Genomic DNA, 23377 nt, shown 5'->3' with positions numbered 1-23377 from the left:
AGCAAAAAAATTTTGACTGTAATTGAAAATTTTTGGGACTTTGTTTCCCGCGAAATGGTGTGGACTCCACGCCATCACCACAACACACACAGTTCACACAGTTAAACACAGTTCGGGAAATTTTTTAGTGTTTTTTCCCCTCTATTTTTAACTTTACCTCTACTTACACGTAAATAAAAAGTTTCTCCTAAAAAAGGTGATCCCTCATTTTTTTAAAAAAAAAAAAAAAAAAAAAAAAAAAAAAAAAAAAAAAAAAAGTGCTCATGGGAAAGGAATTATGAATGTGGTCATAATAAAGTGTTGCCCATTGAACATTTCTTGCCCCTTCGAATAAGATGGACCAAATCATTGCAATTTCGACCCAACTACCCTTCAAGGAAATCACTATTTAGAGGGACTATCCTGAGACTCGTAAATTTAGTGGAGTGGTCTAGTCCACACGGATAACAATTTAGAATTTATCTATTTTAATTTTTGACTTCTTTTGAATAAATGAATTGCGGAGTTACGTAGAATAAAGTCCTCATGAAGCTCTGGGTATATACTTCAGTTAATCTCATACTATCACTCACTACGTGTACAACCTTCTCATGCTTCGTAAGAGTAAGCTACTCATACCGGGCGTTTTAATCATGTCACGTGTTAATTAACTCGATCTCAATGAGAAATGAGTTAGTGACACTGAGAATCGTCCCAGTTGCATCCTCAAAGTGACAACAATCGGTGGTCAATATGACTTTGTAGTTGTGACATTAGCGCTTGATTCATTCCGTTGTCTCGCAAAATGGCGTTTGTGGTTGATACTGAAGTTGCTTGTGCAAAAATACAAAGCTCCGATGAAGATGAAAGTGAAAAACTTTCATGGCGCTGTTGGTTTCGAACAGTGAGTATTCCATACCCCAACATTATCCTTTCGACCAGAAACATTTCAAATATATCGCTCGCAAAATCAAAGTAGGTATAATTACCCATTCAAACTTTGGACTACATCAAGGTTTTTTTCCCCCTTTCGGTTTTCATTAGAATCTACGAGCGCTTTCAGGGGCCCAAAAGGTTTAAAAGATTTTGAGGTAGATGTAAATTACTAAATTTGGCTGTTCTTTCCTCCGTGAGGCGGGGACATGGTGCTCCTTACAAAATACTTCATTGACCTTAAATTGGATTTCAAGTTTTCGCACGATACATTCTTGATAAGATCGCAGTATTTCAAATTTTAGCATTTAGGTGACTCATTTTGAGAAAATCGAAATTTCAATCTGTAGTTTAATCATTGTGAAATGTCAGTGCCGAAAATCATCGTCCAAAGTTTTAAAACAGAGATAATTTATTGGCAGGAATCCTCAAGGATATATGAATCTGCTATTTTCAAACGGAAACAAGTCCATTTTTGCATGAGCCATGACTTGCATCAAAGGACATACTAACTAAGACTCATCGAAAAATGGACCTGTTCCATTTTGAGACTAACTGATTCATATATAAGTAGACTTTAAGCCTCATTCTGAAACATTGCAAATTGTATGAGCCTCGTGAGGGTCTACCATTCGCCACAGGCGTTTTCCCCACAATGTAAATAGTATCCTTGTTTTAGACGAAGTATCATATGACGACCCGGAGGTAATATGGTAATATGGACCCGGAGGTAGTAATCATATGAGGACCCGGGAGGTTTTAGAGGCAACCGAGATGGACTTCTGGCGTAGATCCGCTGGTGTTTCCAGAAAGGATCGCGTCAGGAATGAGACAGTACGGGAGATCATGGATGCCAAACAGACCATCGTGCATGACATTATGACAAAACAACTCATTTGGTATGGTCATGTCCAGAGAATGGCAGGAGACAGATTGCCGAAAAAGGTCCTTGACTGGATTCCTCCTGGGAGAGGACGCAGAGGGCGCCCAATGAAAGGTTGAAGGGGAGGGATTGAAGCGGGAATGTTAAGGTGCTCAATCCCCCAAGGTTTTTGGTTTGAAAGAGAGCAGTGGAGGTTAGGAGTCGTAGAGCGCGAGGGAGTGCTGTAAAGCGACTTATATGTATGTATCATATGACGAGACCATTTCATTGAAAATAAATAAATCAATCAATAATTTAAAATTTCTAAGGGGCCTTGACAAATGAATTCTTAAAATTATAACGTGTGTATTTCAGCTATTTGCTGCAAGTGGGCCGCTGATGGTGTTTTTGTATACTGGAGTAGCCGAGGCCCATTCTGCTGTGCTCCTGCACCAGTTGAAGAAGGAGGACAGTCACATACCCGTCACCACGGACGAGGCCACGTGGATTGGTACAGCTTACACTTCCCACTCTACTCTTGAGAGATAAGAAAGGTGAGAGACGGATAAGGGTGTTTTATCCTTGTCTCTCCCATAAAAATCCGTGCTTTTCTCTGGCTCCTTCCTCCTTGATTATATTTTGAACCACATTTAATAACTCGAAGCTTCGACTTTTTTAAAAATCTGAATGGATGTATGATTAAAAATTAATTTTTGACAACACTGGAAAAAAACACATTGGATCTAGAGTCCAGACTCTTGAAAACATTGACAAGAAAAAATACTCTTGATTCAATCGGATTTTTGCTTGAATCAAAACGAAATCCGCTTTAATTAAGAGGCTTGGTTCTTGATTTAAGCAAGATTCTGATTGAATCAAGAGTACTTTTTCTTGTCGATGTTTTTAAGAATCTGGACTCTACATCCAATGTGTTTTTTTCCGGTGAAACTCACTTCTCTCCCTTCAATAATTTGACTCGAAACGCGTTTCGGGCTGCCTTGGAGCCCATTTCCAGTTTGCGATTCTCGGAAATGGGCTTATGGGTAGCCTGAAACGCATCATTTCTTAAATACCTGAAGGGAAAGAAGTGATCTTGTAAACAAATTATACATTTGAGTAATGTATTGATCTTTTCATGCTAATATAAATTATTAGCACAACGTATACATAATCTGAATGAGTCTTTTTGCACAAAAGTCAGAATCTCGTTTAAACAAGAATTTTTGATGTACTCAATATTTATGGAAATACCATAAAGATATGACACACGATATAAAACGACGCCACTCACTAGCGCGTCTTCGATTTTCAGAGTTTCCCTTGATGGTCTCAATCGGTGAAAAATGGAATCTTCACTTTGACTTTATTTTACGTGTAAAGCTGATGAGGCTACAAGAAACGATGATGTCAATGCGATTGCCTTATTTTGCAGCAAGTCTTGGAATTTTGTTGGCGCCTATATCCGCTTTGCTTGCTGGACCAGTCCTCGATGCATTTGGAAGAAAAAAAGGGCTCCTCAGCTTTTTTCTGAGCATGGGTCTTGGTTTTTGCGTTGTTGCTTTCGCAGAGGAGGTCTACCACATTTACATAGGACGGTGCATCTGTGCAATCGCTATAGGTGAGAAACATGTCAATCCACACACGCCTTATCTCAAGCATCTTTCAAATTTTATAAAATAGACTGCACACGCTACTGAATCGTGATATTGATTGTGGAAAAGCAGTTATGAATAGGACGAAGAGATGCTATAAGTGGCAACAAACAACTTAAGCGCCTACTTACCATCGAGATGTATTATCTCCCGTTTTTACTCTCGATGTTTTGATATCATCCACTTTACAGTAGGTAAAAGATAGGAATATCTACTGCAGTATAAACAGTGTAAGGCATAGGACTTTTAGAAGCAGGTAGATAGGAATCGGTCAATGTAGATAAGTAGCACGTGGCATAATGTATAGGCTCCATTTTTCAATACGGAACATTTTGGAGATATCATTCGAGCCATTACTTTCTCCGCATGCAGATAACGGTTTTCATAGATGAGCCAGATGTAGTATATTTTCATTGAAAAATGTGGTCCACATATCAGTTGGCAACTTTCTATCGCCAAATATAAACTGAACTTAAAATTAGTCCATAAATATTATAGTGTCTTTCATATCATTGAGTGGACACTCTTATGGCAGAATCAAATTGTGGGCCGAGTAGGGACGGAGATTTGACCAACCCTGGGGGGTTTTAAGAAAATTATGGACTAAAGAACGCTACTTCATCTCAAATAGAACTATAAATCGATTGAAAACCCTGCAGTGAGTGAATGGCTCAATGTTGAAAAACTAGAGCCACCATAATCACATATTTTTTTCTAGCATGTTATATCATACCGTTCACGGGAGAAGGCATTCGAGGACCTCTTTTTGAGCCGGCAAAATTTTCAGATGGCCAGGAACGCTTCGAAATGGAGCAGAGCATAAAGTTTTTTGCCTACGAGTATGCACAATCACATATCAATGATCAAAGTGCAGCCTGGTAAAAATTAGCAATAGGAGCTGCGTTTCAAAATACCGTAGGAGTTCTTATAGCCGACTGAAGAGGGCGATAGAAAATCATATAGCTGGCTGTAGAAAGTGGAAAAAATCATACGGCCGGGCTACACGAAGCGATAAAAAATTAAACAGCCGGGCTATAGTTCCTGCCGCCGGGCTTTACACTTTATCGCTCGGCTGTTGCTTTTTCGCCATCGGCTATAAAAGGCTATAAGAAATTGCGTAGAAATTCTTGTGCTTTGTAAATCCTTAAGTTTGTACGGAATCACCTTAATATTTACAAAACGCACATTATATTTTCCTTTACTACATTTTTTTTTTCATCAATTAAAATGAGAATAATCCATACAGAGTGTGCAAACATTTCAAAGTCATGAGTTGAAAAACGCTGACTCCGCGAGATTAAATATTCGAGCCTAACATAAAGCGGAGCGGCGGCGCACTGGCGCCTACAAACCTAACAGGGATACTTCACGCATTGCGCAATGCGTGAAGCATCCCTGTTAGGTTTGTAGGCGCCAATGCGCGTTCAGCGCTGGCTGCCCGCTCGCCGCGCCGCGCCGTAGCTTACCGCGGCGCTTGAAGCAACTATTTCACACCAGAGGTATTGCACAGTATCATACGAAATTGAAGACGCTCCAACATATTAGGAATGGCAGGCATCCCTCAAAAGTACGGAGCTTTCCTTGCAAATTAAATCAAGATACTGCGGCCAAAAAGGAAGCGGTAGTCCAAAAACTCACTAAGTCCTAGCATCCGTAATTAGTAACGTTTAGCATACACTTTATCGCCAGGCTGTTGCTTAGTCGCCATCGGCTATAAAAGGCTATAAGAAATTGCGTTGCCGGCTATAGAAGCTATTGGAAATCTTACAGCCGGCTGTAGGTCTATGGTATTTTGGAACACAGATTCTACTGCCAATTTTTACCAGGGCAAAATCATATACGAAGCGCTAGGTGCAGACGAGGTATTTCTTATGATTGCATGTAGTGTCTAAAAATCACTGCTAACGTTTCATTCATTATATTTAAACCAAATGTATGTAATTTTTCGTTACTATCACTGAATATCCTTTGTGATTTTACAATGCTGAAAACGTAACGTTTCAGAAAATTCACCCAATAGTTTCCTATCTAAAATAAAAATTAGCGTTGGCGATTCTGAAACACCGCAACCAAGAAATGCCCTTTCTGCATCCAACGCAACGCCTCATATTTCCATTGCGATGCTTAAAACTTTCCACTCCTCTTTTATTGCGTCGAAGAGAAAAAAACCGTCTACAAAGCTTGAAATGTATTCTGAGAATGGAGAGGAAAAATCAAGTAAAAACATGCATGAAAACGACGTACGCATGGTACGTTCCTAGAAGCACTTAGCTGCCGTCTACGAGGGTGCGTTTGTAAGTTCCCCGAGAAAGAGGAGCAACGTTGAGTAAAAAAACTCACTACACCAAAATGTCAACTATCAATCTTGAGAAAAGTACGCTACCATTAAAAAAGTAAATTATAGAGAAAACGATTATGGTCCTCCGCTCTTTGATATCAGAGGCATGAAATAAAAGTGTAGCAGATAAAACTATTCTGAAAATGTGATGCCCCTTTTCTCCATCTTGTCGTTGAGCCGGTGCACCATTTGAACGCATTGCCACTAATATTCTGCCACACTATGGAAAAACGCCTTGTGAACCTTCGTCAGTTATCAAATTTCCGTAGGTTAAATACGAATTTTCAGAAAAACTCCTGAATACATTCCGTTAAAGTTTCCAGAGAATTTTCTTTAGAATTAGATCTAAATTATCTGAAAACTTCGAGGTAAAATATTCGTAACTCTCCAAAAATGAACATTTCACGAGAGGAGATTTGGCAACTCTCGAATGTTCACACGGCGTATTTCCATAGCACGGCAGTATTATAGAATTCTATTGACAGGTCGAAATTAAAAAGGGCTCCCTATCGGCTGAGCGCTTCGTAAAATATGACAGGAAATCAGCAATGTCAGTGTGTCTACCAGTTAAAAAAAACCAAAATCGCGGACTTTTAGGGGTGTTTCTTAAAGAAAATCTGGGACTTTTTTCGCCTATAAATCGTAAGAAAAAGGGAGCTAGTTAGAGCGTTAAAAGGCGTACTTTATACGACTAATTTTACAAGTCATGTTGAACCGATGAAAACTTACGAAAAACCAAGCAACATTCAGTTTTTTTACTCCTGGTTATACCGCGCCGCCGCGGCTGGCGGGAAAATTTGGAAATGCCGGTGTTTAAGGCCTAGATACACATGGCGATTAATCGCCGCGAGTGAAAGACAAAAGCCAATGGAGAGCCTTGATTTCGATAAATCGACGTCAATGGATCGAAATCAAGGCTCTCCATTGGCTTTCGTCTTTCACTCGCGGCGATTAATCGCCGTGTGTATCTAACCTTCAGAACGATTTTTGTCAGTTTTTTGGGACCGGAACAAGAAAATCGGGTAATTTCGGGGATATCGGGGACACCTTTCCAAAATCGGGGATAGTGGGGACTTTTGGGGACCATTAGACACCCTGAATGTCACAACAGAGAACGAATTCGCACTTCGATCATCGATAATAATACGAGCTTTCGTTAATGTTCCTGTTTAAGGTTTGGAAGTGACGTCAGTTGTATACCTCGCAGAGATCTGCACAAAACGGCAAAGAAGCTGCTTCCTCTCGCTGACGGCGCCTTTCTTCTCGCTCGGTGTAGCTCTCGTCTACCTCGTGGGAGGCTACCTGCCGTGGCAGATGGCAGCCACCATCTTCAGCCTGAGCAGCTTCGGTTTCTTCGTCATCCAGTGCTTCGCGCCCGAGTCCCCCGCGTGGCTCTTCAAAACAGGCCAAATCGAGGCCTCCACCAAGAGTCTGCGAAAATTAGGCCGCTCCCACGAGAACATCCTCCACGAGCTCGACCTCCTGACCCTCTCGACAAGGACCCGAAGCGGAAAATTCCACCTCAGAGCGTTCCTGGAGCCAACGGTCTGGAAACCGTTTCTAATCCTATCCATATTCCACTTCATAACCAACGCTGCCGGGGTATTCGACGTCTTATACTACACCGTCGACTTCGTCAAAGCTTTCGGGCTGACGGTCGACCCGTTGATTTTCACCGTCCTCTTGGCCGTGGCGAGATTCACGACCAACTGTACGTTGGGCGCCTATTTCTTGGTCTCGGTCCCACGAAAATTCACCACGGCCTTTTCTGGCTTCATAATGGCCGCTTCACTCCTCGGATCGACGGTTTACGAGTACGCGTATCGCGACTTGGCGGAGAAGCCCCTCCAGTGGATACCCGTGACGCTCACGGTGATTGCTATCGTGGCCAGTGCGATGGGTATGAATTTCCTCCCGTGGATCATGCCTGGTGAAATGTTTCCCCTCCAAGTTAGGGGTGCCATGACGGGAGCCTCGTTCTTAGTCGGGACCTTCTGCACCTTTGTCAGTCTCAAAATTTATGGGTCTACGTCGAAACGTTCTGTATTTGGGGTCTGTTGCTGCGGTTTGCATTATTTGCCTTCGCAGGAGCGTTATTCGGGATATTGGTCCTGCCAGAGACTCAGAATAAGACATTGTACGAGATAGAGCAGGGTTTTGTTGCCGGGAACAAGAAAATCCCTGAGGCTCCTGAGCAATAAATTGCAACGAGTCCATGAGGGAAGGATAAGCGATTGAGAGAATTATGAACATAATAGCGTCAATACTGAGGATGATTGATGAACATTGTCCCAAAAACGCATTGCTGCCGTTATGGGGTGAACTTGAGACAGTGTGGACTGCATTGAGCGATAGCAGACTACCGTTTCTGACTCACCCTTAAAACCACCCATCTAAATAGGAAAACTGTTGGCACATACGTCGCTTATCCAAAAAAGAGTCAAGAGTATTAAATTAATTTTAGCCGAGAAGTTAATTCGATTTTTCTGCGTGACTCCGTTTGTCTAGCCCAAGAAAAATGGCAAATGTGTAAGGATATCGAAATGTTTTACATTTTCCAAGTATTGCTCAAATTCCTTGATTATTTATTAGCTTCGGAGAAATATGCTAGTCCTTGAAATGCTATCATCGCTTTTGCAATTGCACTGATTACCAGAATAGATTGACCTTAAACTACGGCTCAGCTAAGAATCCAAAATATATTTCCACATTGAGGCATTATTGATACAATTTTTTTCAGGTCAAAAACTCTTTTTTTTCACTTTTGAAACCTTGAATAATTGCGCAGTTGAGGGACGTACAGGAGGTTTCATCGCAAAAACTGTTTATCTGTTGTTAATTTTGTACACACAATTAAGGAAAAAATAAAATTTGTGAAACTCCTGGAGATACGTTTGATAAAATACAGGAGTCAAAGAAGGGTCGAGAAACGTGAAAAATCATATGTGAGTAGTGAGTTGGACTTTTCAGTCCAGTTGTAGTGTAGGGTCACACTTTATGGGTTATAGGACATTTCGTCAACGATTTTTTGTCCGCTGCGATAGTTTACGTCCAGGAGTTTTTACGGCAGGGGAGTTTTGGTCCACGTACCAATTGAGATCCAAAGTTAATCGGTCCAAACAATTGCTCATAATGTCTTGGAAGAATGAAGGTTTGCTTGTATTTTTGTTTCTTTGGTCCAACAAAGGGAAATATATAATTGATAATTTTGGTAAACATGGGGGAGCGTCAATTTCATGAGGGGAAATTCACTAAAACTCTCTACACATCTTTGATGCAACACGACTTAATTATCTTTCAAGAAAATCCCATCTTGTTATACCTAAACCAAATAAACCTTTTGATTTGCCTCAGCTGAAGGCTCTTAAATGTATCCTGTGTACGATAACTCCGTGACGGCGTCGGCGTGCCGCGCATTCTTAATATCGACGGTGAAACTACCAAATCACGTATCTCGGTTTGTGACGTCGCAGACTTCCTGTCATACTTTATTTTTTAAATGAAAAACTACTTATCATCCAGTCTTGAAAATTTCTGTGATTTTTCCTCTTCGTGCGGAGAAAATTCTGTGAAAATTTTAAGGAATGATATTGATTTGGTCTACTTTAAAAAAATAAAATGCGAGCGTAGATTTTTAAACACCGCAAACGAGATACGTGGTTTGGTAGTTTCACCGTCGATATGTTGGAGCGCCTTTAATATCGTATGACGCTGTGCAACATCTCTGTCGTGAAATAATTGCTTGAAGCGCCGCACGCTGCTGCGCGGAGGGCGGCCAGCGCTAAACGCGCACTAGCGCCTACAAACCTAACAGGGATACTTCACGCATTGCGCAATGCGTGAAGTATCCCTGTTAGGTTTGTAGGCGCCAGTGCGTCGCCGCTCCGCTTTGTGTTAGGCTCTAATATATGAAATCGCGGAGCTAGCGTTTTTCAACTCATAATTTTGAAATGTTTGCACACTCTGCATGGATTATTCTCATTTAAATTGATGGGGGAAAAAATATGTATTCAAGGAAAAGTTAATGTGTGTTTTGTAAATATAAAGGTGGTTCCATGTCAAATTTAATGATTTTCAAAGCAAAAAGAAGAGTAGCTTACTGACCAACATTGTAATGCAAAATCAATTGTAAAAAAAACTAGCATCTTCGGAAATAAAAAAACAATGTTCATAAGCAAAACATGTTTTATATATAGATACATTACGAAAAAATAAATACAAATACGTTATTTACAGAATATAAATATGGTAGAAAATTACATTAAAATATTTAAAGTGAAAAATGTTTTTTTTCCATCTGCGTTCTATTTAACATTTGAGCAGTATTTGTCGAGCGTTCTCAAAAAAATAAATATAAACACGTTATTTATAGAATGTAAATATGGTAGAAAATTACATTACAATATTTAAAGTGAAAAGTTTTTTTTTTTTTTTTTTTTTTAATTTGCATTCTATTTAATATTTGAGCAGTATTTTTTGGGCGCTCTCAAGCTACATATGGGCAATTGGGCATTAAACACCCACCTAAGTAACTCATCCAAGGCACGGGGAAACTCAACTCGAAATGGACGTGACATTTATAATTTGACTATATTTTGCAATAAAGATATAAAATTTCTGGCTCATCCACAAAATCGCTTACCTGCATGGGGAAATTGGTAGCACACATTTGTTAAAATGAGCCAGAAATAGTTGCACCTCATTACACCTCTATGCGGCAACTTATGTAGTCAATTAATTTAGAAAGAACATTTCTTGAGGTCGGTACTTCAATTCGTTTACCCTTTCTGAAGATCCATCAAAACCTCAATTACCTATATGAGGTAAACTCAAGATAACTTTCCAATTGTCTTGATTTTAAATCGAAGGAAGCTAGCAAAGGGACAGCAAGCCCTGCATGACTTTCGCAGTTAATCGAAAAACATAATTTCTCTGCGCGCGGTCCCAATAGACTCTTTAGTTTTATGTCGCGAAACTTAACCGAAGACGCCAATGCTTCCATTCATGACCATCAAAGTGACGACGGAGTGGATTCATTGGGTTGTTTGTCGGTTGAAAACTTCAAAATCCGTGGACACTGGACACAGATGACAAGGATTGAACCCGGTGATCATAGTTTACTTTATGTGCACCGGCTCGCACGTAAGTAACAGACGTTGGACGTAAAGGCCTAGTTACACACGGCGATTACTCGCCGCGATTGAAAGACGGAAGCCAATGGAGAGCCTTGATTTCGATCCATTGACGTCAATATATCGAAATCAAGGTTCTCCAATGGCTTTCGTCTTTCAATCGCGGCGAATAATCGCCGTGTGTATCTAGGCCTTAAGTGAGGAACACGTGAGCACACTCTTTTCAACCTGACAAGGGGCACGCCCCCTGACCGCTCCGCTAACCATCCCCCCGATTAAGATAAATCTCGAAGTAACATAAAGTTTCCGTTAGACCAACCAAACGTTTCAGTTGATCTAACCGGAAAGCCGGTTGATTGAGCAAATCGCTTCGGTAGATCCGACCAAAAGAAATAACCAAAAACACTGGAATTTTGAACTGTGTGTTCATGACTGTCCCTAGGCTGCTCCGCCGGTCGTCGCTCTATCCGCCCGAGGGCCTTGACGATGACGCGCGGACCTCTCCCTCTGCTTTGCCTCCTCCGTTTTTTGCGCTTTCGCGGGCTCTGTAAATTGTACCATTTCCTGAAATGCCAAGTTAAGCAGATGCCTATGATCAGTATAGAAATATCTATTGAACGGCTTCTGAATTCCCTCCTCCTTTTGTAACTCCTTCCAATCCCAGTTCAATTTTTCAAAAATTCGAGACGCGGAATGAACCGCTCCGGCGGGATCGGAGAGTTGCTGCTTCATGAAGTTCTCGAATAAGTTCTCTACCTCCGGATACGCTGTTTTGACCATCATTTCGAAATCGCTCGTCGGCTTACAATCGCACACATAAGTGGAGCGCCGCTCTCGGCTATTTTCTTTGATATGCTCCTTCAATTCAGCCTTGCCCCGGGTGATGGGAAAAATGCCTCCGTTAGAGAATCGCGGGACTCCGTCCTCCGAATAAGATTCGAACAAGAAGCCGTAAATGTTCGCGCAGTGCTTGACGCACGCTCCTTGATAATCCTCTGGAAAGAATTCAAACGAGTAAGAGAGAAACGTGCGTATCAAAATTCGCCGTTCCCCTCGCGAAAGAACGTAACTTCATTTCAATGTTGCCACATTTCCCGTCGTTTATTGCTATGAACGAGGAGAATCTTGGGCATTTTCAACTGATAATTTTACGGATTTTTCTCCACATTTAATGCAAAAATCATACAACTTTTGGATGAAAACCGGACACGTACATTTTGGTCAAATAAATAAATTATTTGAGTCAATCTAGCAACCTTGGAATGGAGTTACGTCTCTTCGTCCGGGAGACGACGAATTGGTCCGGAACATTAGTAACTTCTACTTATCAAACAAAATTGAAAAAAATTAGGACAATTTTTAAGCTCTAATGACCGCCAATTTCCAGAAACTCGAAATGGTGATAATATATTTTGAATGTGAAATTTGGTTTTTAATTATATTACTGATATTTTATTTACGACAATTCAAGAGAGTAATCGTGTACCTTGAAAAATTTACTCGCCGAGTGCGGAAAAAATTAAATTGCCGATTTAACAATGAAATTGTTAAAAACAAGTGTCCGAATTCTTTCAATGTAGATTTTACAATAAAAAAATGCTAATTCAACCACCCCCGAGGTTAAATTAGCTTTCCACTATTGTAAATTGTACATTTGAAACATGTTGGACATATTTTTTGACAACTTTATTGTTACATCAGCAATCTATTTTTTTCCGTGTGAAATCCCCTTTTACCATAGCCAGTTATTTCCTCAATACTAATAATAATACGAATAAAAAATTGACAAAAACTAGGTCTGCCATTAAAACACGCTTATGTAGCATTGCGTCCAAGATTTAAAACCATAGTTTAATTAGGTTTTACTCATTTTTCGAAAATTGGAAATGTGTTTTAATATGATTGTAACAGAGGAAATAGGTACTGCAAAGGAGTTACCTGGTTTCATTTTTCCCTCTCTGTGATGATGGTGGTGATGGTGGCGATGTTTGCCATGATCTCGATGTCTTCCTGATACGAACATATGAAAAGAAAACGGAATGCATTGAATGTTTAGAAGCACAAGTAAAGAATGAATTACAATTTGACAGAAATTGAATTCAGTTTACAGAACTAAACCTCGGTTGGTGACTGAAAGCTCTACAAGCTGAAGGTCCGCAAATTAACGAGCTGACAAACTTTAGTTCACACAAAACATGTTCCAAAACCAAATCCGCATTACTTATTAACTGTTTTTAAAGGCAGATAAGCGGAACAACACAGAAAATGTGTCATCCAATACTTTCCTCCAGTGCCACTAATCTCTTACTAATTTTTCTTGTACAGTCGCGTTGTTTAGCAAAACGTTCCCGCGGATCTAGAGTTTCCTTGGAAATTTTCAAAGTATCTAGCACGACACCCCCTACCCTCCTCCTCCCACGGACTCATACACCTTCATAAACACGCACACACACACTCAAAAAGAGAGAAAATGAAACATGTTACGTATTCACTAAAATTTATTCATTCTTTGAACTGAGGCAGTTGGTTCTTCCGACTGAAGGCTCAGTTTTCTCACCTGAGGAGCACAGCGCCTATTGAGCGAACCGAACTGAATAGGTTTGTGTGTGTGTGGGGGGGGGGGCGGGGGCGCCATGCAGCCCAGCCCCTGGAGGGCGCTTCGCGCTCTCTTAGGATCGACATCTCTTGTTCAGTTCAATTTTCTGTCAACTTTGAAATTCCCGCCATTTTTCATTGCCAGGAATTTAAAAGTTTGCCAATTGCCTCATTTCTTGATTAACCTGGGTCACATTTCCAAAATCTGAATAATGTGTGCTCATCTAGAGTTTATCTTCTGTCGACAGCCGCAAAAATCATGGATATTGGCCCAGTGTTGAACGAAGTGTGACATGAACACACGACAGAATAAAAATGTACATTGATTAAATAGAGGAATTCGCAACTTTACAACGTAATATACAAAAACTTGGGTCTTCTTCCCAAAATCTAATTATAGCGGGCCCGTCTTGAGACAATCTCCCGTCGATAGACGTAAAAGTCTTGAAAATAAGCGTAGTAGAACGCTACAACTAAGCGTTACTAGAAATGAAAATTTACGAGGCTTGAGAGCTTATGCTATAGATTACCGAAATTATTTTTATTCAGTGTGCGTAATCTATAAAATAATGAAATTTCACGCATACGGAAATCACGAAAAATGAAAATGGCTCCATAGGAATGGTGCGCACGGAGTATTTAATTCCGTGTATAGTTTCTGCCTGATTGTAAAAGGTGTGTTTCTACGGATTTTACACATTGAAGGTAAGATACGAAACTTCATTCCTGGGTTTCCCACGTGGCATTTTCCTGTCACATTGTAATTTTTTCAGGGTGAATAATCATCTTACCACACATAGTTTCTTGTAAAGTGTCTTCATGCATTCATGATTTTTTCCTTTAAAACTTGCATGTATAAATGCCTAATAAATGCACTTTTTCAGGGAAAACAATTATCAGCAGAATTTCTGCTCAAGTGTTTAATATAATAAAACATGACTTACGTTTATGTCTGCTAACACGTTCCTCCTCTTGACCTGATGATTCGTCGTCTGAACTGTGGCGCCACCTATTGAGACCTGAAAAATATGAACTTCATACATTATTTTTATGTATCAACTATGGTGAAACTTAATAATGTGTGAATGCAAATCATTTGATAATATAGCTCGATATTTTGCGTGACCCTATTTTGAGAAAAGTACTCTTCTTTGTGGAAAGGAGCACGAAGTTTTGAAAAGAAATAAAGGAAGTTAGGGACAGAGGGTATCCCGATATAAGCATGCCGAATTGTTCTTGTGTTCGGGTTTTTATTTTAACCATTAGCAAGTCACTGAGGATGTCCTAAAACTAAGGTTTTGGAGAATACTGGCCCGCCGACTCCACCCCTCCTTGTCCCCCCAGCCCTCAAGAATCTCTTTTTTGTGATATCATTGAGAATCTGCTCAGCCAATTGAATGTATTACTTAAGAAAGGAAATAATAAAATCGGACGTCTCTCCTTTTTCAAACCTTAAGTGATGAAAGGTGCCTTAATGGACTTTCGGCCGTTTTCAGTTTAGAAAATCGAGTATTTGAGTACCACGTGCCATTCCGATTACACGCGGGGTTTTGACTTTTTTTGACGGGGGACTGTATTTTTTATGGTAATAATTCGTCACTAGTGTTTTCTTCATTGTTCATTCCTGGGGTAAATTTTTGAAGTAATTTCCTCATATTATAAAATCTACGAGTATATTCTTGGCCGTAGAATGAGGTCATACATTCAGTCGGCTCATCTATTTTGGAGGCAACACTTGTTCGCGCAGCTGAGAAATCACATAAAAATAATGGTTTTAGAGAAATTAAACTCACCTTCTTTTGTTTTTTCGATCGCTTGCTGCCCGTATCCTGTGACTGTCTTCACCGCGTTAGAATTCAACACTCTATTAACTTTATCGTTGTTCCTAAGCCCTGTAAATACCAAAAGCTAGAAAATAAAGAATGTGACAATAATAGCAAAAGAATCGGAAAGAATAAATTAATTTTTGGTAACAGCGTACGGATGAAATTAACGGTCAGTTATCTGCAATGTTATACTTTCACTGAAAAGGATAATTTAATTCGCTAATAACTCCCACTGTCCGTACTCTATTCTTGAATTAATAATTGACAAGTCAAGACATTTGGGATGCGTACACCCATCAATGGATTGCTGTTGCTTTTGTAGACAATTTTTTGCAGAGCTCAGATTTTTACGTTTTCTTTTGAGTAATTGAGTGGTTGAAAGTATAAAAATAATGCTGCCCCTTTGGCTTTCCAAAAGCTATGCCAAAAATTCCAAACTTCAAGAATCTTAGACTTGACGTTTCCAGGTGATTTATTTTCGAACTCTATCGCAAGCAACGGAGCAAAAAAAAGTAAAGGTGGTGCAGAAAAATAAGTTCAAACGTTTTAGAAAATATACGTCGAGTTTCATGTCCAACACTGTGTTTCTCTCAGGGAGAAATAGAACTTCAAATATATTTTCTCGTTTTGATCTCGTCATAACTTGGTTCCGATCTGCAAGTAATAAGTACACGTCAAAGAGAAACCGAGAATTTTGCCTCCGGTCGATTAAAGTCCTTTATTATTTTTCTAAATTAGCCAAACAGTTTCATTGTAGTCCTTGAGAAATCTCTCCGTGAGGGGTAACAGTTCTCCGCCCAACTCCTATCTGCGAAAAGCCGCAATTCGCTCAATTTTGCATACCGTAAAAACGGTAAAAAGCCTTAACCCTTCAATGCCCAAGACCTTTTTTATGCGCAAATATAGAAGTTGGCTCAAACTGATCCGTGCGTAAGCACATTGATTTTGATACTTTTTGGAGTAGGTATTATCTAAGTTCTTCTGTTCTTTCTATTTATATAAGGGATATAAATATTTTTTATTTTTTTTTTAAATTTCCACCTTTCTGGTACCACACTGACGCTTTTTTGCCCTCTCATCCAACATACAATATGTAACTCCCCCAGAAAATATGGTCGGGTGAATTCAATCCGGCTTGCGATTTCTAGGGGTAGTTGTCAAAAAAAAAAAAAAAAAAAAAAAAAAAACATTGCTTGACACGACACACCTCTCGCCAAAATACCAACTCTTAGAAGTGCACCCTTCAGGGCGCTTTTTACTTTTTTTCTGAGGAATAATTGATTCGGACGCATCATTGCATATTGTAAGCAAACCTATATATTGGCACCTTGATTTTTCTCAAATTTCAAAATCAATAGGCACCTCGAGACACGTTGATGACAGAGAAAAAACTGCTCTGCCGTGCTGAGGAAAAACGCCGTATGAGCATCCAAAAATTGCCAAATTTTCTCCGATACAATTTTTATTGTTGGGGAGAGTTGTGAACTTTTAAATATGAAAATTCGTATTTTAACCGAGAAAATCTGGCAACATCTAGAAGTTCATACGACGCCCTTCTTCAGCACGGCAGTATTCTTGCTTGACGCATGTCTGTGTTTCATCTGCAAAATTAAACGTGCGATGGCCTGAGGCGTGAATGAGTAGAGCTCCTCTCTACACAGCCAAAGGGGTACCTCAGATTGAGATTCAGGGAATAAATTTAAAAATACGAGGCCCGATTACGTCTCTCCTATCTTCAGCTGTGTCAATCATGTAGCCTTTGATGCATCGAACGAAAACAACCACAATATCGAAAAAGAGCGAGGGAAAGGACGCGCGTTAATGAAGGCGCAGAGATACAACTTTTCGTGCTTCACGGATGTGCGTAATGCATCTGCAAAATTTAAGGCGCGTGAACGCGAATTAAAAACTTGCAATGTTCCGTTCTGTCCTGTCAAAGAGGTGTCGATCAGATTCGGGAGACATCTTAAACAACGAGGCCCTATTACGTTTTTCTTATCTTTGTCTTTGTTACTCACGTAACCTTTGAAGCACCACTACAAACAAGACAAACGGAACCGACACAATATGAAAGGGCAAAAGAAAAGACGCGCATTGATCACGGTGCAGGGATACAACTATTCGTACTCGATGGATGTCCGTGTTGCATCTGCAAAATTGAAGGCGCCATGGCGTGAGGCGTGCACTCGTAATGCTCCGCTATATGCTGCCGATGAGGTGTCGCTCAGATTCGGGAGAAAAGTTTTAAAAAAGACCCGAATACGTCTTTCCTGTCTTTGGCTGTGTTGGTGCTCGATTCTTTCTTTTCCTTTCAGATTCATGTCTGATTCCTTTATTAAGAAGGTTTTTGTAGACCTTCTTTCTTTTTATTTCAGGTTTATGTATGATTCCTTTTTAATGAGGTTTTTGTAGACCTACATCTAAAGCTCATGGGCGGGTCCCATAACTCCCCCAGAAGAGATAGTCGGATCAATTCGACCTTAAAAAAGTTTCACTATATTTTAATATCTCTTAGTATTTTCAGAATTGGAGTATGCGGTTACCGTGCTGCCAAACGTCGATTGATGTAGCCTTTACTTATAATTGTAGACTTATAGAAAAATAAATATTGCTAAGAAAAGCAGGGTAAGCAACGCTGAATTTTTTTGAAACTAGGGGGCTAAGCCACTCGGCCGATTTGCGACCTCCTCCCCCCCCCCCCTCATGCGCTTCGCGTTTTTAACACAAATATGGAATATAAATTTATAAATAAAAAAAGTCATGCAAAACTCCAAAATGTATCAACCACGTAATATTCGAATTATTTCTCTCCAATTTGTGAGCTTTTAAATTATATTTTGCTTTACTTCCTGATAATTCAATGTAAAGTTGCCCGCGGCGTCCTGGTAAAAATTGGCGATAGGAGCTGCGTTTCAAAATACCATAGGAGTTCTTTTAGCCGACTGAAAAAGGCGATAGAAAATCATATAGCTGGCTGTAGAAAGTGGAAAAAATCATACGGCCGGGCTACACGAAGCGATAAAAAATTATACAGCCGGGCTATAGTTCCTATCACCAGGCTTTACACTTTATCGCCTGGCTGTTGCTTTTTCGCCATCGGCTATAAAAGGCTATAGAAATTGTGTAGAAATTCGTGTGCTTTGTAAATCCTTGAGTTTGTACGGAATCACCTTAATATTTACAAAACGCATATTATATTTTCCTTTAATACATATTTTTTTTCATCAATTAAAATGAGAATAATCCATACAGAGTGTGCAAACAGTCATGAGTTGAACAACGCTGACTCCACGAGATTAGATATTAGAGCCCAACACAAAGCGGAGCGGCGGCGCACTGGCGCCTACAAACCTAACAGGGATACTTCACGCATTGCGCAATGCGTGAAGTATCCCTGTTAGATTTGTAGGCGCCAATGCGCGTTTCGCGCTGGCTGCCCACCCGCCGCGCCGCAGCGTACCACGGCGCTTGGAGCAACTATTTCACACCAAAGGTATTGCACAGTATCATACGAAATTGAAGGCGCTCCAACATATTAGGAATAGCAGGCGTCCTTCAAAAGTACGGAGCTTTCCTCGCAAAATAAATCGAGAAACAACGGCCCAAAAAGAGAGCGGTGGTCCAAAAACTCACTAAGTCCTAGCATCCGTAATTAGTAACGTTCAGCATACACTTTATCGCCAGGCTGTTGCTTAGTGGCCATCGGCTATAAAAGGCTATAAGAAGTTGTGTTGCCGGCTGTAGAAGCTATTGGGAATCTTACAGCCGGCTGTAGGTCTATCGTATTTTGGAACACAGATTCTACTGCCAATTTTTACCAGGGCGGAAAGGGTTTGATGTATCATTCAAAGCCCGATTTGATCAACATTTTGACCCTCGGATTTATTAATGGCCATTGCAAATGCAAGACAGATAGGCAACTAGGTACGAACTGGGATGGACGACACATGGTAAACAGGTGCTTACTTTTACCAGTATCTAATAAGGTAAATGTGATGGAAAGCGGACACAGGAAGGAAGCGGAAAGGGGATGAAACACCGGTTTGTGCCAGTGACGAAGCGTGAATAATCAATGGGCCTGTTGCAAACTTTGCTAGAGCAAAACTAAGCGTTGTTTCTTATAGATAATGCCTCAAAAATCACGATGAGCGCATCGGCAAACTCTGAAATGCACTCATAACTTCACAAACTGCGTAAGAAATTTGCGGTTTTTTGAGCTTCCCGCTTCAAAAACGATACTACGGCACAGGTGGACATTTTGTAAGAGGAGTCGTTCCATCGTCGGCAATAATCATCATAGCCGACGCCAATCCGCCAAAACACGTTTGATGGGACGAGATAACACCTGAACTGGATTAGACCAGATAACAATCGGTGTGTTAACGTTCATATTTTCCACGCCCGAATTGATTGACCTTGAACTCTCCTTGAATTACGCGCGGAACTGCGTGCAAGCGTCGGCCATGATGAATATCGCCGACGATGGAGCGACTCCTCTAGCAAAATGTTCACCTATGCCGTAGTATCGTTTTTGAAGCGGGAAGCTTAAAAAAACGCAAATTTCTTACGCAGATTGTGAAGTTATGAGTGCATTTCAGACTTTGCCGATGCGCTCATCGTGATTTTTGATGCATTATCTATAAGAAACAACTCTTATTTTTGCTCTAGCAAAAGTTTGCAACAGGCCCATTATCGCACTGGAAAAAAAACACATTGGATCTAGAGTCCAGACTCTTGAAAACATTGACAAGAAAAAATACTCTTGATTCAATCAGATTTTTGCTTAAATCAAAAAAGAAATCCGCTCAAATTAAGAGGTTTGATTCTTGATTTAAGTAAAAATCCGATTGAATCATAAGAGTATTTTTTCTCGTCGATGTTTTCAAGAGTCTGGACTCCAATGTGTTCTTTTTCCAGTGCGCCACTTCACGGGTTCGTGTCGTGCCACGATTAGCGTGACACGCTACCCTTATGATCGTAAATGATAAAGTGTGATATGATGGGCGAACTCTAATTCGAAATATATGTGTGAGAGTCTTACAAAAAAGTATGATCTGTCCGTCACAGATATGATGTGTTTGGTGATGTAGCTAATTAACGACTTACATTGCAAAGCATTTTTGTAAAAAATAAGAAAATTTATGGTAATAAAACTTACATTTGAGGCCTGTATTTGCGAATCCGCCAACTTTTTCTCTGCCTTTGGCTGTGAAAAAAAAATCCAACCGTTAGGAAGGCACTTTGAGCTTTAAAATGGAGGGATTGGATAATCCACTTATAAGAAGATACGTTTCGTGCCAGTTGCCAATTATCCTTGGTTGCCGCTTTGATGTGCAGACATTGTTCAACCCTCATAGCAGAAAGGCATTGGAAAATATAAAAAGTCAGTCTCTTGGTCGCATACTGTTACATGAAAGCAACATATGGTTTTTTTATTACTTATTACTTTGTAGTATTAAATTGCACCAAAGCAAAAAACGTATTTTATTAGAGGGAAGATTAGGATTCGAATTTCCAATATTTCAAAAAAAAATCAAATATATTCAATCACGTCTTTCTCCAGAATCGAAAAATACCGTCAACTATTTTTCACTTCAAAATCGGCGATTAGCTCATGCATTAAAGGGTTATAGCATATACACTATAAGGGTAAACCCGTTGAAATGTATTAAAGGTTTTTTTTTCTTTTTTAAATGAATGGCAAAGTATTACCTCTTCTTAAAAAAAATTCCTATAATTGTTTTTGGAAACGATCATGGGTTTTTTTATGATTTTGCAGACAACTTCATTTGACTGTGATATATATGAAAGCTAGTTATCATCGAGATCCAAGACTTAGATTTAGAACTAGCGCTCATTGCCAAAAAAAATGCAAAAATTTGCGCACAGTTAAAATATATTATGATTTTTCAAAAGTAATGATGACAGAGCAAATGACAAACACAGCAAGTATATCCTAAAAATGAAATCGCATCTCATTGATAACGGAGAAAAATAAAACATATTCACAATTCCTTATATCACAGATTCATCTATACTTGATGTGTAACGTCATATCCAAGTTTAATACTTAGGAGCACTAACGGTTCTTTGTATAGGAATTCACTAAACAGACGTCTTACCCCACTTTTTTGCACCGTATTCTTGCCATCCTTCGGGCTCCAGTTCCCTTATCAGGTCTTCCCCATAAATTTCGCCTTATAAATAAAGAGAACAAGGTTAAACTGATTGTCACACTTGTTCGTTCTAAAATACGAAGTATTTACCAAAAAATTGCAAACAGTTACTCAAGCGGCTCATCCTAGCTGGAGAAGAATAAGATATGGTATCTCCTGATAAAAGGAATGAGAACAGATTGGAACACCTTAGCACTTAATATATTCAATGAGACATTGATGAAAGAAGGCACTAAGCATAATTTAAGACATCTTGGCGTAGACTGTTGATCGAAGGGTACAGTGCTGTGACAGACGCTGGTTTTTTTGTGCATAATGGCTCACGTATGTTTGCCAAAGTGCTTACTCCATATATTCGAAATATATTGATCAAAACTTCGGTTATTAGTCATCATTATGCGAATCCGAATTTTGAATTCGAAGAATGAATTTTATACAATAGGCAGCGCAGAATCTTGATAAAAGGTGCCCAGGTCGGACAAAAATGCCCTGGAGGTTGACAAAAAATAAAATGATACAGGGTGATCCAAAAGTCCCTTCCACCCCCTCTAACTTTTTACCTAATTCGTCCTAACTCGTACCTAAATTGTCGATGGATTTGCGCGAAAATCGGTATGTAGGGGTATTTTGACACGAGGAAAACGAATTTGACGGTAGATTTTCAAAAAAACCGAAATTTCCAAAATGGCCGCCGGTTAAAGTTTAAAATGGCCGAAAATTGTCACCTCGGTTTTTTGCTGATGAATTTGCCTAAAACTTGGACTTTGAGAGTATTTTGGCATAAGATAAACAAATTTGAACTTAGATTTCTAAAAAAATCAATTTTTTGTCATTTTGAACTTTAACCGGCGGCCATTTTGGAAATTTCGGTTTTTTTGAAAATCTACCGTCAAATTCATTTTTCTCGTGTCAAAATACCCCTACATACCGATTTTCGCGCAAATCCATCGACAAATAACCGGTGTGAATTTTCGGCCATTTTGAACTTTAACCGGCCGCCATTTTGAAACGGTTTGAGATATTGACTTCGGGTTTGCGCGAAAAGTTTTCTTTTTTATGCTCTTTCGAACGAGCTATCACAAAGGGGGTCTTCTCATTTGAAAATTAAAAGTTGGGGGCCGTTGCTCCCCCCAAGGGGGGCCCCCCTGAAAATTTTAGGGGGGCCAAAAAGTAGCTCCCTTTGACCTCGGAATATCCCCCAAGTTTCAAATCTTTACCTCAATTAGGTAAAAAGTTAGACGGGGTGGAAGGGACTTTTGGATCACCCTGTATAATTATAATACAGCTGAGAGAAGTTATTTCTATATCATTTGGCAAAAATATATCACTGAACATATTTTAGAAAATTACCGTTTGCTTGCGAGTCACAGATTGAAAACAAAAATTGACTTTGGGAAAAGCACAAAAGTGTAAAAAATGGTGGCGACGTTGCCAAATTTGAGATAAATTCATTTCGAAAGCTCAGAACATATTCAGAAATCAAAACCACGACTGAATCTTTAACCCAATGCTCTTAAAACCAATGGAAATTTTTTAAAATGAAAAACTTGATATCGGTATTTTTTATCCCCAGTTGGCTTCTCCGTTGCTTCGGGAAATTTAGGGCTCCATCCCGGGAGTGCTTTCATTTTAATCTGCACGCGAATTTTCTCTGCTAGCGAATTTAATGAATATTTGACGTCACAGAAACAGAGGAGATTCGTCTCTAATTTTCGGAATGAAACTATGTGATGGAACTACGAGAAACGTATCTCGCTTTGCGACAGTGCACATTTCCTAGCACTGAATACTTTTTTGCAAGTTAGCTACCCGTCTCTATGAAACGAAACTGTGCGTGATCTTTTTCTCACTCGGTACAGGACATCCCCTAAAGATTTTATCGTA

At 39.7% G+C, this 23377-nt stretch overlaps 2 protein-coding genes across 5 annotated transcripts; one reads left to right on the top strand and one right to left on the bottom strand.

Moving 5' to 3' along the window:
• Positions 1-486: 486 nt before the first annotated feature.
• On the top strand, positions 487-9209 carry LOC109030768 (facilitated trehalose transporter Tret1). 2 transcript variants are annotated; one of them, XM_072298905.1, is made up of 4 exons: positions 487-883; positions 2150-2285; positions 3087-3392; positions 6939-9209. In XM_072298905.1, the coding sequence occupies exons 1-4, from the start codon at positions 785-787 to the stop codon at positions 7910-7912; spliced, it is 1515 nt and encodes a 504-aa protein (XP_072155006.1). In that variant the 5' UTR covers positions 487-784; the 3' UTR covers positions 7913-9209. The 2 variants fall into 2 exon arrangements, with proteins under 2 accessions (XP_072155006.1, XP_018897434.2); XM_019041889.2 differs by having other exon boundaries at positions 514-883; positions 3207-3392; positions 6939-9205.
• Positions 8927-22138, bottom strand: LOC109030729 (uncharacterized). 3 transcript variants are annotated; one of them, XM_072298909.1, is made up of 6 exons: positions 21440-22138; positions 20476-20523; positions 15285-15399; positions 14436-14510; positions 12835-12906; positions 8927-11891 (listed from the first exon to the last, which is right to left on the bottom strand). In XM_072298909.1, exons 5-6 carry the CDS (start codon positions 12842-12844, stop codon positions 11335-11337), a joined length of 567 nt encoding a protein of 188 aa, XP_072155010.1. In that variant the 5' UTR covers positions 12845-12906; positions 14436-14510; positions 15285-15399; positions 20476-20523; positions 21440-22138; the 3' UTR covers positions 8927-11334. The 3 variants fall into 3 exon arrangements, with proteins under 3 accessions (XP_072155010.1, XP_072155008.1, XP_072155009.1); XM_072298907.1 differs by having other exon boundaries at positions 15285-15383; XM_072298908.1 differs by lacking the exons at positions 20476-20523; positions 21440-22138 and having other exon boundaries at positions 15285-18632.
• Between the last annotated feature and the right edge of the window lie 1239 nt (positions 22139-23377).

The sequence above is a fragment of the Bemisia tabaci genome, chromosome 3 (genome assembly GCF_918797505.1).
Source record: "Bemisia tabaci chromosome 3, PGI_BMITA_v3".
NCBI classification, from domain to species: domain Eukaryota; kingdom Metazoa; phylum Arthropoda; class Insecta; order Hemiptera; family Aleyrodidae; genus Bemisia; species Bemisia tabaci.
This window is presented reverse-complemented; position numbering and strand designations above follow the sequence as displayed.